The 14,420-nt window shown below is 39.1% G+C and overlaps 1 protein-coding gene across 3 annotated transcripts in view; it reads left to right on the top strand.

Moving 5' to 3' along the window:
* Nucleotides 1–14,420, top strand: part of TRPC3 (transient receptor potential cation channel subfamily C member 3) — an 87,245-nt gene that overhangs the window by 20,915 nt on the left and 51,910 nt on the right. For 2 of the 3 annotated variants that reach the window (XM_010590530.3, XM_064285393.1), the window contains exons 2-3: nucleotides 6,222–6,993; nucleotides 12,991–13,179. In XM_010590530.3, coding sequence (XP_010588832.2) covers nucleotides 6,222–6,993; nucleotides 12,991–13,179 — 961 coding nt within the window. Of the gene's footprint in view, nucleotides 1–5,947; nucleotides 6,994–12,990; nucleotides 13,180–14,420 lie in introns of those variants that run through there. The other variant, XM_023548632.2, reaches the window with a different exon arrangement.

A 14,420-nucleotide genomic window follows, 5' to 3' on the forward strand; every position in this document is an offset into this window, starting at 1 on the left:
AATATGGATCTCTTCCAGCCAATTGTCCAGGTAGGTGTCTTCCAAAATTCTTGGCATAGATGAGTGAGCACCTCCAGCGCTACATCTGTTTGTTGAATCATCTTAATTGGTGTTCCATCAATTCTGGGAGCCTTGTTTTTTGTCAGTGTTTTCAATGCAGCTTGGACATCTTCCTTCCATACCATCAGTGCTTGATCATATGCTACCTCCTGAAATGGTTGAACATCGACCAATTTTTTTTGGTACAGTGAGTCTGTGTATTCCTTCCATTTTCTTCTGATGCTTCCTATGCCATTCAATATTTTGCTAATAGAATCCTTCAATATTGGAACTCAAGGCTTGAATTTTGTCTTCACTTCTTTCAGCTTGAGAAATGCCAAGCGTATTCTTCCCTTTTGGTTTTCTAACTCTAAGTATTTACACATTTCATTATAATACTTTACTTTGTCTTCTCGAGCCACCCTTTGAAATCTTCTATTCAGCTCTGATACCTCATCATTTTTTCCATTCACTTTAGATGCTCTATATTAAAGAGCAAGTTTCGGAGACATCCATTTTGGTCTTTTCTTTCTTTCCTGTCTTTTTAATAACCTCGTGCTTTCTTCATGTATGATGTTCTCAATGTCAGCCCATAACTTGTCTCGTCTTTGGTCATCAGTATTCAATGCATCAAATCTGTTCTTGAGATGGTCTCTAAATTCAGGTGGGATATACTCAAGGTCATATGTTGGCTTTGTTTTTATTTTCTTCAGCTTCAACTTGAACTTGCATATGAGCAATTCAATAGGAAGAAGGGCCTGGCTGTCTACTTCTGAAAAAATTGGTCAGTGAAAATCTTATGAATAGGAGCTGAACATTGTCTGATATAATGCTGGAAGATGAACTTCACGTTGTAAGACACTCAAAATGTGAGCGAGGAAGAGCTGCCTTCTTAAAGTAGAGTCAACCTTAATGAGGATAGAGTAAAGCTTTCAGGATCTTCACTGGCCGATGTGGCATGACTCAAAATGAGAAACAGCTGCAAACGTCCCTTAATAACCAGAACATGGAATATACAAAGTAGGAATCTAGGAAAATTGGAAGTCGTCAAAAATGAAATGGAAAGCATAAAGATTGATACCTTAGGGATTAGTGATCTGAAATGGACTGGTGTTGACCATTTTGAATCAGACAATCATATGGTCTACCATGCCGGAAATGACAAATTGAAGAATAATGGTGTCCCATTCGTTGTCAAAAATGACATTTCAAGATCTATCCTGAAGTTTAACACTGTCAGTGATAGGATAATATCCATACGCCTACGAGAAAAACCAGTTAATAGGACTATTATTCAAATTTATCACTAAGGCCAAAAATGAAGCAGTTGAAGACTGTTACCAACTTTTGCAGTCTGAAATTGATCAAACATGCAATCAAGATGCATTGATAATTATTGGTAATGGGAATGCAAAAGTTGGAAACAAAGAAGAAGGATCAGTAGTTGAAAAATGTGGTCTTGGTGATAGAAACGATGCCAGAGATCGCATGATAGAATTCTGCAAGACCAACAAATTATTCATTGCAAATACCTTTTTTCAACAACATAAATAGTGACTATACACGTGGACCTCACCAGGTGGAATACACAGGAATCAAATCTACTACAGCTGTGGAAATAGACAGTGGAAGAGCTCAATATCATCAGTCAGAACAAGGCCAAGGGCTGACTGCAGAACAGACCATCAGTTGCTCATGTTCAAGTTCAAGTTGGAAGGTCAGCCATGAAGGAACTTAAATATGGCCTTTGTAGAGCACCTGATTTTAGGTCCGTGGTATTCTAATGCACTTACCAGAGAGAAATCCTTGCAGAATGTGTCCTTGCAACACTGAATGAGTTGACCTATTGGATGGAGATATGAAGACAGGAAAATGTCTGGCAAAATTATTTTAGTGTTAGCATTACTAAAGTTAAGCATTCCCTCCCTCTCAACATCATTCTTCCTCTCTTCTCTCTTAATCCTCAAGCCAACTAGGAGAGATGCTAAGTCAAAACCAGCTGAGATTGGGGTCATATTTATATGTTGTGGATGAATTGAAAGTGGACTCATACCATTCTATCTGTCCAGATAAATGAAGCTCGTCTGAATTGTTGTGGATTGAATTATGTCCCCCCAAAATATGTGTTGTAGATCCAAACCTCTATGCCTCTGGACGGAAACCGTGGTGGTGTAGCGGTTAAGAGTTCAGCTGCTAACCAAAAGGCCAGCATTTCGAATCCACCAGCCCCTCTTTGAAAACCCTATGGGACAGTTCTACTCTGTCCTATAGGGTTGCTATAAGTCGAAATCAACTCAATGGCAATAGGTTCAGGTTTTTTTGTTTGTTTGATGCCACAGGTTATAATCCCATTTGAGAATGAGAGGTCTTTGTTATGTTAAAGCAGAATTAGTGTACAGTGTATCTTTAGTCAATCCTTTTAAGATATAAAAAGAGATTAAACAAACAAGGGAAAGAATGAGAGATGGGGTAAAATAGATGCCAAGACACATGGAGATCTCCATGGAACCAGGAAGCAGGAGCTGAAGAGACAAGGACCTTCTTCCAGAGCCGACAGAGAGAAAGCCTTCCCCTAGAGCCAGTGCTCTGAATTCAGACTTTCAGCCTCCTAAACTGTGAGAAAATAAATTTGTTTGTGAAAGCCATCCACTTGTGGTATTTCTGTTATAGCAGCACTAGATAACTAAGACATTAATAATGTAAAGAAAGTAAAAAAAAAAAAGTACTGCCTGTTGTGAATTCACCATGAACATAAGTAGCAATAAGTCAGTTCTTTTATTTGGAAATGGCAGTATAGTTTGTTCTAACTGAGAAATCTAACTTCACACTTAACTCAGTGTTAGAATCTTTTAAAGATGAAATCAAAATGACTAATGTAACTTGTGTTGTGTAGGACAAAATCACATGTTTCAGCTTAAATATACAATATGGGAAATAGGTTCCAAAAGAAGAAGAAATACAAGAAATTTAAGAAATAACTTAAAAATACTGAGAAATACAAAGAAAAAATGCATGACAGAATCATTTCTTAGTATTCTGAAATCAGTCTCTTTTAGGGGAAAAGGTGAAGTTTTGCTAAGTCGTTTTCTTTGTAGGTAGCAATCATTAGATTAAAAAGCCCTTTGCATTCGATGTGTCACTTTAGTATTGAGTTTATTTCCCCAGAGATAACCCATCTCAGTATAGACTGGAATTCTGCAGACATGTGTATCTCTATGTGTGTGTGTGTGTGTGTATTCTCTCTTATTGACATATTCTGTAGTCATTTATAATGTCCACATATCATCAATGGTAAGCACAAAATTCACCTTTTATACCACATGAAACTTGCAGCCATTTGAAGAATGCTGGTTTGTAGCTTAATAGTAAAAATATTTAAATAACCCAACAAAGTCAATACCATTAATACTAATAAAACATACACATTTATTATAATGACACTATTAAAAGGTTTCTTTGAAATTTTTTGCATAGAGAATGGTCTTGAGATAAACTTCTTGTTCACTTAAGAACCATCATCATACCAACACACACACACACACACACACTCCACTCACACATCGTACACACCCAAACTTGTGGTCTCCCTTTGCCCCCCCGAAACTCCACACTGAATAGTGTGCAGACATACTACCAAACACACCACACACCCAGACCCTAGTAATAACAGACAAACATATGGGATTTGCTTAGCATCAGGAAAGATTATAATGTAATGGTGGCCAATAATCACCTATTTTTTTAATTTTTGTCAACTAAGGGATTAAAATTATTTTTTGTTTTTTGTTTAAGGGATTAAAATAAATAAAAATTTAAAACATGGATTTTATTTTCAATAAAAATATTCGATCCATGATTAAAAACTATTCAAAATGTGCAAGATGATATAAATGAAAGTAAAGGTCCCCCTCCCTCTATGGTTCTTTTGTCCCATCCTCTCGATCTCCAGGTATAACTACAAGTAAAAGCTTCCTGTCTTGCTTTCTAGACGCTGCTGTAAATACGCAAACATGGGCGTGTATGTGTGTGTGTGTGAGGGTTTCATTTTTAAAAGGTTAATTACATGACACTAGTCATGTCACGTAATGGGATGCTAGTTAGGACTCTCCACTCGTGGACAAGTTAACAAGCCTCTCTGGGCACCTCTTTGGTTTCCTCACTTCTGAAATAAAAAGGTTGACTATAGTGTTACCTTACATATTTATATCTTACAATTTTGTAGACCCAGGTTTCTTTGGTCTCTATCTACAAAAGCTTCTGCCAGTTCTTCTACTGGTTTTGGGCCCATGGAGGTGAGAACTGCGTGGGAGGCTGGTCACACCCTGGATTCCTCTTGTTAGAGACTCTCCCTAATTTAGTTGTCCAACTCCAGGCCGCCAGGGAGGCTAATGTCCTCTTTCATTAATTTTCAACCTCTGACTCTGTGAGTACTATTTTCTCAATGGAAGGAGGTATTTCTGGAATACATATTATACTAGGAGGAAAGCATTTTCTTTTCTATCCATTCACTTTTAACTGGTCAGTTATTTTCTTGGCAAGGCAGTAATGTGAATAGAGCTTTATGCTGGACCTTTTGATGCAACTCATGTAAAAAAATAATTGACTTTAAAAAAAGTCTCGAAGGTTTTCATCATCAAGAATGTTGGAACTGGGCAAAAGGAAAGACACGTATTTGTACTTATGATAATAGCCATTGAAATATTACAGATAATCACAATTTTACAATTACGTTATTTATGTAGCATTGTTTTTCAGATACTCAGAACTTCTAAAACAGCTTTTTTGTTTTTTGGTTCATAAGAAAAATATGGAGATGTTCATAAGTTTTCATTTTATATCTGGAGGAAGAAAGCACTAAGAAATGAAATTATTTACCCGGCATCACAGAAATTAAGATGTGAACTGGAATTGTCTCACAAATGGATTAATGAAATGATATTTAAAACCAGTTGCTGCCTAGTTGATCTAACTCATGGCAACCCCATGGTGTTAAGAGTAGAACTGCTCCACAGGGTTTTCAATGGCTGATTTTTCAGTAGATCACCAGGCCTTTCTTCCAAGGCTTCCCTGGGTGGATTCAAACCCCCATCCTTTTAGTTAGTAGCCAAGCACATTAACTGTTTGTACCACCCCGGGACTCTGATGTGATAATTAGCTAACTTTTATAATGCAGCTAAATCTCAACTAACATGATTGATAACAGGATTTCAGGTCGCTTTGTTCTGGATATACAATTAATGCCTACGTTGCTTTATTCACAGAGTAATGCCAATGATTTTAAAACCATAAATCAAACCATATTCTCTTAGGTCAAAGAGAAAACTACAATATTGAAAAACAATTCTTATTACAAAGACAGTTATTTTTCAATAAAATAAACCTAGGTTGATGTCCTAATTTGGTAATTACTTAATGTGAATCCTATGTTTTTATTATTTTGGGGGAGGAGATGCCCTAAGGAGAAAAAAATACCTGAGATCCTCCTAAAGGAAAGGTCAGGGGTTCTAACCCACTAGCCACTCCTCGGGAGAAAGATGTGGCAGTCTGCTTCCCTAAAGATTTACGGCTTTGAAAACCTTATGGGGCAGTTCTACCATTCCTGTAGGGTCACTATGAGTTGGAATGGACTCTAGGGCAAGGGGCTTTTTAAGATCCTGCAAAATGATGCTTGGCCTAAATAGTGCATTTTTTTTTTTTTTAGTTTAAAATATGCAAAGACTTGAAAGGACTGTTCTGACCTAATTCTTGAAAAAATTAACTTTCTTTAGCCTTAAAACCTAGCCTTTCTGTCAAGTACCCATTAGCCTCTATTTTCAAGACTTTTAACAGCAGGAATAAGGTTATAGCCACAAAATACAATGAGTCCCATCTTTACCAGGGCCACAGGGAGGCGTGGGTGTGTGGAAATTGTTTTTATGATTATTAATCTGGATGTCGTTTTCTACTGAACAAGATCTCTTGCTCTGACGGGCTGCCTGACTTCTCTGGGTTCAAGTAGGCTGTTAGGTACTGGTGTTAAGTTTCAGGCGCCTCTTGAGCAACTAAACCTGGGTGCCCTCGGGCCACAGGCCCGTGGTGCGTGCTGTGTACCCTGGAAAGGGCGCTGATATTTGGGAGGGGCCGTGCCAAGGAAGCGATTTGCACTGATATCCTACAGTTGCTTTTTCGTTGCTGCTGATTAGGTCGGTGGAGGGAAGCCCATCTCTGAGGCGCATGACGGTGATGCGAGAGAAGGGCCGGCGCCAGGCCGTCCGGGGCCCAGCCTTCATGTTCAATGATCGGGGCACCAGCCTCACCGCCGAGGAGGAGCGCTTCCTCGACGCCGCCGAGTATGGCAACATCCCTGTGGTGCGCAAGATGCTGGAGGAGTCCAAGACGCTGAACGTCAACTGCGTGGACTACATGGGCCAGAACGCGCTGCAGCTGGCCGTGGGCAACGAGCACCTGGAGGTGACGGAGCTGCTGCTCAAGAAGGAGAACCTGGCGCGCATCGGCGACGCCCTGCTGCTTGCCATCAGCAAGGGCTACGTGCGCATCGTGGAGGCCATCCTCAACCACCCTGGCTTCGCGGCCAGCAAGCGCCTGACCCTGAGCCCCTGCGAGCAGGAGCTGCAGGACGACGACTTCTATGCTTACGACGAGGACGGCACGCGCTTCTCGCCCGACATCACCCCCATCATCCTGGCGGCGCACTGCCAGAAGTACGAGGTGGTGCACATGCTGCTGATGAAGGGCGCCCGGATCGAGCGGCCGCACGATTACTTCTGCAAGTGCGGGGAGTGCACGGAGAAGCAGAGGCACGACTCCTTCAGCCACTCCCGCTCTAGGATCAACGCCTACAAGGGGCTAGCCAGCCCGGCTTACCTGTCCCTGTCCAGCGAGGACCCCGTGCTTACGGCTCTGGAGCTCAGCAATGAGTTGGCCAAGCTGGCCAATATAGAGAAGGAGTTCAAGGTAAGCTCTGTGCGCCATCCCGGCTGCCCTCGTGCTCATTCACTGCCTGGCTGCTGCAGGACGCCTGAATTCTTCTGTAGTTTGCCCCAGAACCAGTTTTCCCTAGTGGATTTAGAATTATGAGAGGTTGGGTACATCATGCAGAGTTGATCTGAGGAATCCCCCCCCCCCCCCGCCCCAACCATGGTGCAGTGAGATCCTTGGTTTGGGAATGTATATATTCTGGATAAGGACTGCTACTTTGTGTTCTGGATAAGGGTTAACTAGAACACTGACTTTTAACAAAAGGAGTTTGGTGTGACTTTCTACCTTCCAAATTATCTCCCCTTTTTTTTGTCGTTATTTGTATGTCGGTACCCACCACAGAAATAGTGTTAATTTTGAGCGCACTGCTTTTTCCACAAGCGTGTGTATATCCCTATAGAATTGAAGGTCAAAAGACCAATATAACGTCCTATCAGTTATCCATTAGTATGCCTCTCCCGGAAATCCACAAATGTGTGTTCAGAGTGGTGTGTCATAGATGTCAGATCAACCCAGAAATACAATGATAGTTTAAATCCATTAAAGTGGCTCACTTCAGTGGATTTCATTTTTCAGTGAGTGCACTTTTTTTCCAGATATCATCACCAGTTGAAGAAATAGTATTTTTATAGAACTATACATTAATGATAGAATATTTTTATTTTTTACTCAATTGCTACATCCTCCAATGTATCTTGAATGGCTCCATCTGTTAAATTTGGGGTAAGAGAGAATTTGATAGTTCTGATGAAAGTCTGATTCATATCAGAAGATTATCGTAGATACCCCTTCCTTAAATTAGTGTCTGGATGCTGAGTTAATCTTTTTAGTTTAGTGTTGTAGTGACAGATAACAGAAAGAGTGATTATTCTTTCTTCCACATCTTAATATTCCCCGTTTTCATATTCAGGTGAGATTTAGACAAGTGCAATTTGCGATATAATTCAAGTTAAGGAAAATCTACTTTTCTGCCTGAGGTTGCCAGAAAATGATGGGAAAGTATTGTTGGTTTTTATTCTGTGGTTTGTTTGTTTGTTTTACTTCCCTACACGTCAAGTTCCTTGGGTGCTTCCCAATTACCATCTCCCTTTAAAAATGTTTTTCTAATATAAAAGGAACACATTTATTGTAGAAACTTTGAAAACTGTGGAAAAGTACAAAGAAGAAAATAAATATCACCTGATTTCTAGCCCCTTTGAAGGGATTCATTAGATGGTATTTTAAAAGATTTATTTCCTTGGACTCAAAAAATTTTGGGGGGGGAGAAGATTAAAACTCAGGAAGCACATTGAAAATGCACCAATTCTGTTTAGAGAGGGTAGAAAAATGTTCAGATAAAATAGTTCTAAATAGTGCTTTGAATTTATTTTTAAATATTGAGACAGTAATAAATATCATAATTCTAATTTTATTTATTTGCTGTGTTTCAAATGCCAACATAATCTTGTTTTATGCATTTTTCTTGGTATATATTGCAAGCTTGCAAAAGATATTCTATAAAATGGGCTATTTTGTAAGATTATGTTTTAATAATTTGCTGAAGATGGCAATGTTTGCAATTCCACCTAGAGAAATCATCTCAGTGAAGCGATGGTAAGAGAAATTTTTGTTATTCATGGTTTTTCCCTGAAGCTGATTATTCATAAGGCTTCAGATTTCCTTTAACCTGGCTTAGAGTCATCTCTGATAACCTTTCAGAGGTGGGAAAATATCACAAGAGGCAAAAAGAGGAAAAAAGACAACTAGGTTCAAGGGGACACTCATAAAGCTGTCGAGTATCTTAAGGATACCCAAAGCTAGTCTAAATTTCAGTCCGTTTTCTGAATTATATGGAAAGGCTTGTACAGCACAGCCCCCTCTGAGCCAAAATTAGGACAGTTCTTTAGAAGTTATCTTCTCTAAGGACTGCAAGTCTCTCTCCCCAACTAAATGTCCCCTTTTTTTTTTCTGTCTACTCTTAACTGTCCTTATTATTCCTTTTTTATCTGCCTTCCTTTCACCTCTTTGCCCTCTCATCCCAAGCTAATGTCCATCTGTCAGAGCTTTAGACACAGAAAAAGTAGTGTTTTCACAGCACTGACCTAGAGACTCCAAGCTCTGAAAGGGCAGTGGAAGTGAAGCTCATATCTGAGGAAAGCAGATAACCTAATTTGCCCTGTTCCATGATATTAGCTATATTCTTTACACAGGGACTTTGAGCTCAGAGTGCTAGCCTTGAAATGAAAAATAGATAATGTGTTCCCTAGTGAAAAAGAGGTGGTTTCTTTCCTTTTCAGACACCTATACCTATTTTATCTAATCAATGTCCTTTAATATCTAGTTCTCACTCCTCAAATTGCCATCACTCACGTGCTTCAGAGGAGGTTCTCAGCCACTGTGCCATTTTCAAAGTTCCTTGAGGAATACGATAGTCATGGTGCTGAGAACATATGAAGGTCATTATCCATAGAAGGTTGAATATTCCAGAATATAGGTTTAGATAAATTAATGGAGGACAGCTCAGTGACAGGTTATTAAAGAAATATTTTGGATGTGCAAACCCTGTCTGAAGCTATTCTAAGGAACAGAATATTGGACAGGGTGGACTCTAGGTCTAATCCTCCAAACGTCAGTGACAAGAAAGACAATCATTTATTAAACTGTGAGGATACAGATTGAAATTCCTAGTTCTGACTGAGTCAGTGATGCACTCTCTGTCTTTGAGCAAGTCATCTGCCTTCATTGTATCTCAGTTTTCTTATCTTTAAAAAAGAAAAACAGTTTCACTATGTATCACAGAAGAGCCATAAAAAGAGGCAAGGAAGATGAATATAACCCAAAAGCAAGCTTAGTAATTATTATTTTTTTTTTAGTAAGAAATATTATATTATAGTAAGGAACTACTCTAGGAATCATCTGGTTATACTGACCACTCACTTCAGAAATAAAATAATAAAAAAAAAACAAAGTCCCATCTGCTAAGCCTAAATTTTTTAGATCTCTTGGGTCCCAGTCCTAGATATTCTATGTAATGTGCTGTACCTGATAATATTGAAGCAAATATATAGTATTTAGAGCCACAGTTCTACCCTGCACACATGGGGTCTCCATGAGTTGGAATCAACTTGACAACAACCAACAACAGTGTGTACCAAGCACACTCTAAGCATTTTATATATATTGACTCATTTAATCCTTACAATAACAATATTGTTGTTATTAACTTTAATAGTAATTAGTACCTTCCACAAAATCACGCAGCTAGGAAGTGGTAGAAGCAGTATTTGGCTTCAGATTCAGTGCTTTTAACAGCTACTATACAAAACTGGGACACCCTGGTGGCGCAGTGGTTAAGTGCTACAGCTGCTAACCAAAAGGTCAGCAGTTCAAATCCACCAGGTGCTCCTTGGAAACTCTATGGGGCAGTTCTACTCTGACCTATGGGGTTGGTATGAGTTGGAATCAACTCAACGCCAATTTTTTTTTTTTTTTTTTTTTAAGTACAAAACTGCCTCTTTTACTACTAGGGCAAGAGTCTTGTAGAACCAAGCATGATCAGAGTTCAATTTTTCTTTAAGGATAAAAAGAGATGAGAATGGTGATTAAACCATACACATTAGAATAAGTGTGCTGATACCTGTAGGCTAGTTGTACTAAGACAACTTCATTCTTCCTTTGGCTTGAGCAGGTCTTCAAGGTTTTGAGTTCCTGCTTCTCACAGTGGCCAGCAGGTCCAACTGCTAACCTTGTGGAAGGCCATGGCAATGGACAAGTGGTACAATGAAGATCATTAAGCAAGACTAAATTAAGAGAAAATTATTAGAAAATGTGAGACCAGACAAACCATGTGAGCTGTGAAGTATTCCTGTTGGAACCGACAGTCCCCTCGTGGGGCAATGCAGACTTTAGATCTTGTAACTGAGGGAAGGCTGCTTTAGCTGCTGCTCTCTAGCTTCTCTGGTAACTCTGCGTATGTTTTAAGAATGGTATAAAAAAAAAAATTTTTTTTTTTATCCTGTGATTACAATAGAAGAAGTCGCCATTTTCTCCAGCTCTGATTACTTTCTGCACTTGGGCAAAAGACTTCTTCTGACAGGAATTGTTCAAGTTGTTAGGAAAACAAAGTGTTACCTTTGCAATTTGTATGATTACCAATTCCTTGTGTCTTGACTCATGTTTCAGTGGATGTGAAAAAAAAAAACACAGCCTTCTTTAAGGCTAGACAATTTACAGATTATAATTTTTTAAAAAATGAGTCATTATTTGGGTAATACTGAAGAAGCAGTTACTAAGATTTCTTTTCAAAGCATGGAAAGTAGCCCCTTTTGTTTCTGAACAGTGGAGAAATGACCATTCTATGTTGTACCAAATCTCCCAGAACAGTTTGAACTGAAGAGTTACATGAGGAAATTTCAACTAAAACATTTGTATTAAATGGGGAGCTTTATATGGAAACAGACATGGATTTAATACTTCTTCTGGATGCTATAATAAAATATTCCATTAGTCTTTCAGGAATGGAAGGCAAATGAATGTTTAACTGACACTCTGCATAGAAACCAGAGGCTGGACATTTTATTAATTTTATCAGTTGCATGGTACCAATCTGAATGGAAACCAGAAATTGAAGTTTTTATTCATTTTATCTGTTCCCTTATGAGATGAAAAGAATTAACTGTAGCTGTTCTTTGTCTGAATTTCTCATATCTGAAATGGAAACTATTCTAGTCTGTGTAGCCTTTAAGCAGTCTCTTTTCTTCTTATTTTTGTTGGTGCCATGGTTTTTCCCATCAAATTAATTATTTAGGGAAAAGTTTGAAATTCTTTGTGTCTTTTTTTTTTTTTACTATGATTTTGGAAGCCAGGAAACTCTGCTGTGCTAGGTATTATTTAGTTATTTAGATACATACGGTGTCTCAGAACATAGTGAAATGAAGAATTCTTCTTTCCTCAAGTGTACCAAATTAGATTATCATCTAGTAAACTAATGGGCTAGAATTTCAGTGAAAGTCATAGAAGTGGGATGGAGGTTTCTGAAAGTGAGACACTTTTCCAGGAGATGGTTATTGGCTGGAACCAATGAGCTAGAAATAGAGGTCCATTGATAAGGTAGCAGGGAATGCTGCCAATTGACTTCTTTATACCAGTCTATGGCACTATATAAATATGCAAATGAAATTAAAGATTCACAGATTATTTTTAGAAAGGTGTTAGTTCCAGTGGCCTGGAAAATTTTCTGTCAGGTATTGGTATTCTGCAACCCTTCAGAATCCAATTACGTATAATCAGACATTTCTCTCCTTCCAGTTCTTCTAAGCATGTTAATATGTCTTCCAGACAACAAGAAAAAAATATCCTCTCTATGTTGGTACCTGTCCACGCTTTACATGTGCTGTAAACCAGCCATTTCCAAAAGTTAGCATGTATAAGAATCACCTGGAGGACTTGCTAAAACACAAATTGCTGGGGCCCATTCTCAGGGCTTGGGGTGGGGTCTGAGAATTAGCATTTCTAACACATTCCCAGAGTTTGTTGCTGCGGCTGGTTTGAAGATCCCACCAAGAAAAGCAATGACTCCAACGAGGCAAGTGGTAGTAAACTATTTTCACAGATAGTCTTCTATGTCAAATTACCACTTTTCACTACAGAAATAGCCTTGTTTTGGCTGTAAAAGAACTATTTTTTGTCTGAATCCTTTGGTCATCCAGCATTAGCATTTAGCCAACGTCTCTTAATACAACCCTGTGACTTAGGTACATACCATTTTCAGAGCTGTTTCATATGGTAGGGCAGGTTGCAGAAGGGTACCTGGCCAAGGGGGTGGGTAGAGGCAAATCCATCCATTTCAGACTTGCCAAGCCTTGCAACCAGCTAGGGACTGAGGCTTCCCACCCAGAGGAAGGGATGCCTTTTTCTAATTCACTCAAACCCTGAACACTTTCCATTGAGTTAAAGCACATTCTTTATAATATACTCTAAACATCTCTTTCTTAGAATGACTATCGAAAGCTCTCCATGCAATGCAAAGACTTTGTTGTGGGCGTGCTGGATCTTTGCCGAGACTCTGAAGAGGTGGAAGCCATTCTGAATGGAGATCTGGAATCAGCAGAGCCTCTGGAGGTGCACAGGCATAAGTCTTCATTGAGTCGTGTCAAACTCGCCATTAAGTATGAAGTCAAAAAGGTGAGTGAGCACGCTTCCATCCAGCACCATATTGGAATAAACATGCCAAATCCCAGGATTTTTTTCTTAAATAATAAGAATAGGTGTTATTGATAAATTGTTTTTTTTTTCTTCATGAAAATATTAAGAGAAGTGTCACGGTAAAGTTGGGAGTCAAATATCCTTTCTACCTTTTACTGGTTGTGGTACCTTGGATAAATCATAAATCTTCTTTAAGCTTCATTTCCCTTATATATAAAAGGAGCCCTGGTGGCACAGTGGTTAAGAGCTTGGATGCTAACCAAAAAGTTGGCAGTTCGAATCCACCAGCTGCTGCTTGGAAACACTATGGGGCAGTTCTACTCTGTCATATCGAGTTGCTATGAGTCCGAATTGACTCAATGGCATCAGGTTTTAAAAAAAAAATCTTTATGGGAAGGCACCCTATTGATGCAGTTAAAGCACTTGGCTGCTAACCAAAAGATCAGTGGTTCGAATCCACCAGCTGATCTGTGAGAGAAAGATGTGGCAGTCTGCTTCTGTAAAGATTACAACCTTGGGAACCCAGTGAGGCAGTTCTAATCTATTCTGTAGGGTAGCTATCAGCCGGAATTGATTTGATGGCAGCGGGTTTGGGTTTTCTTTTTTTTTTTTTTTTAATCTTTATGGGAGCGGTTTGCCACGTCTTTCTCCCATGGATACTCTGGGTGACTTCAAACCACCAACATTTTAGGTCAGTAGCCAAGCATTTAATTGCACCGACTCATAGTGACCCTATAGGACCGAGTAGAACTGCCCCATAGAGTTTCCAAGGAGCTCCTGGTGGATTTGAACTGCCAGCCCTTTGGTTAGCAGACATAGCATTTAACCGCTATGCGACCAGGGTTTCCGAGGATAATATAGTAACTACTTATTCAGTTGTTTTGAGGATTAAGTGAGATAATGGATGTAAAGTAATTAGCACAAAGTGAGTCTGTGGTAATTGTCCAATAAATATTAGCTAATAGCATTTCTGAATTATGAAAATTCATATTTAGAATGATAATTCTTTAGCAAGTTCAGTCCTTAGTCATCAAAGACAGATTTCATGTTCATTGCACTGGTCTCAGTCCTTAGCAGTAGAACACGGTCAATTTCAGCAGAAAGGAGTTTGGTAAGGGACATTAGGAAGCTCACAGAATTGTTGGGAGAGGTGGAAGAACAGATTTATCTAAGTTGAGCTTCCAGAAACCTCTCCCAGAACCAGGAGCAGAACTGTCCTG

This window comes from Loxodonta africana, chromosome 5, assembly GCF_030014295.1.
Source record: "Loxodonta africana isolate mLoxAfr1 chromosome 5, mLoxAfr1.hap2, whole genome shotgun sequence".
Classification (NCBI taxonomy): domain Eukaryota; kingdom Metazoa; phylum Chordata; class Mammalia; order Proboscidea; family Elephantidae; genus Loxodonta; species Loxodonta africana.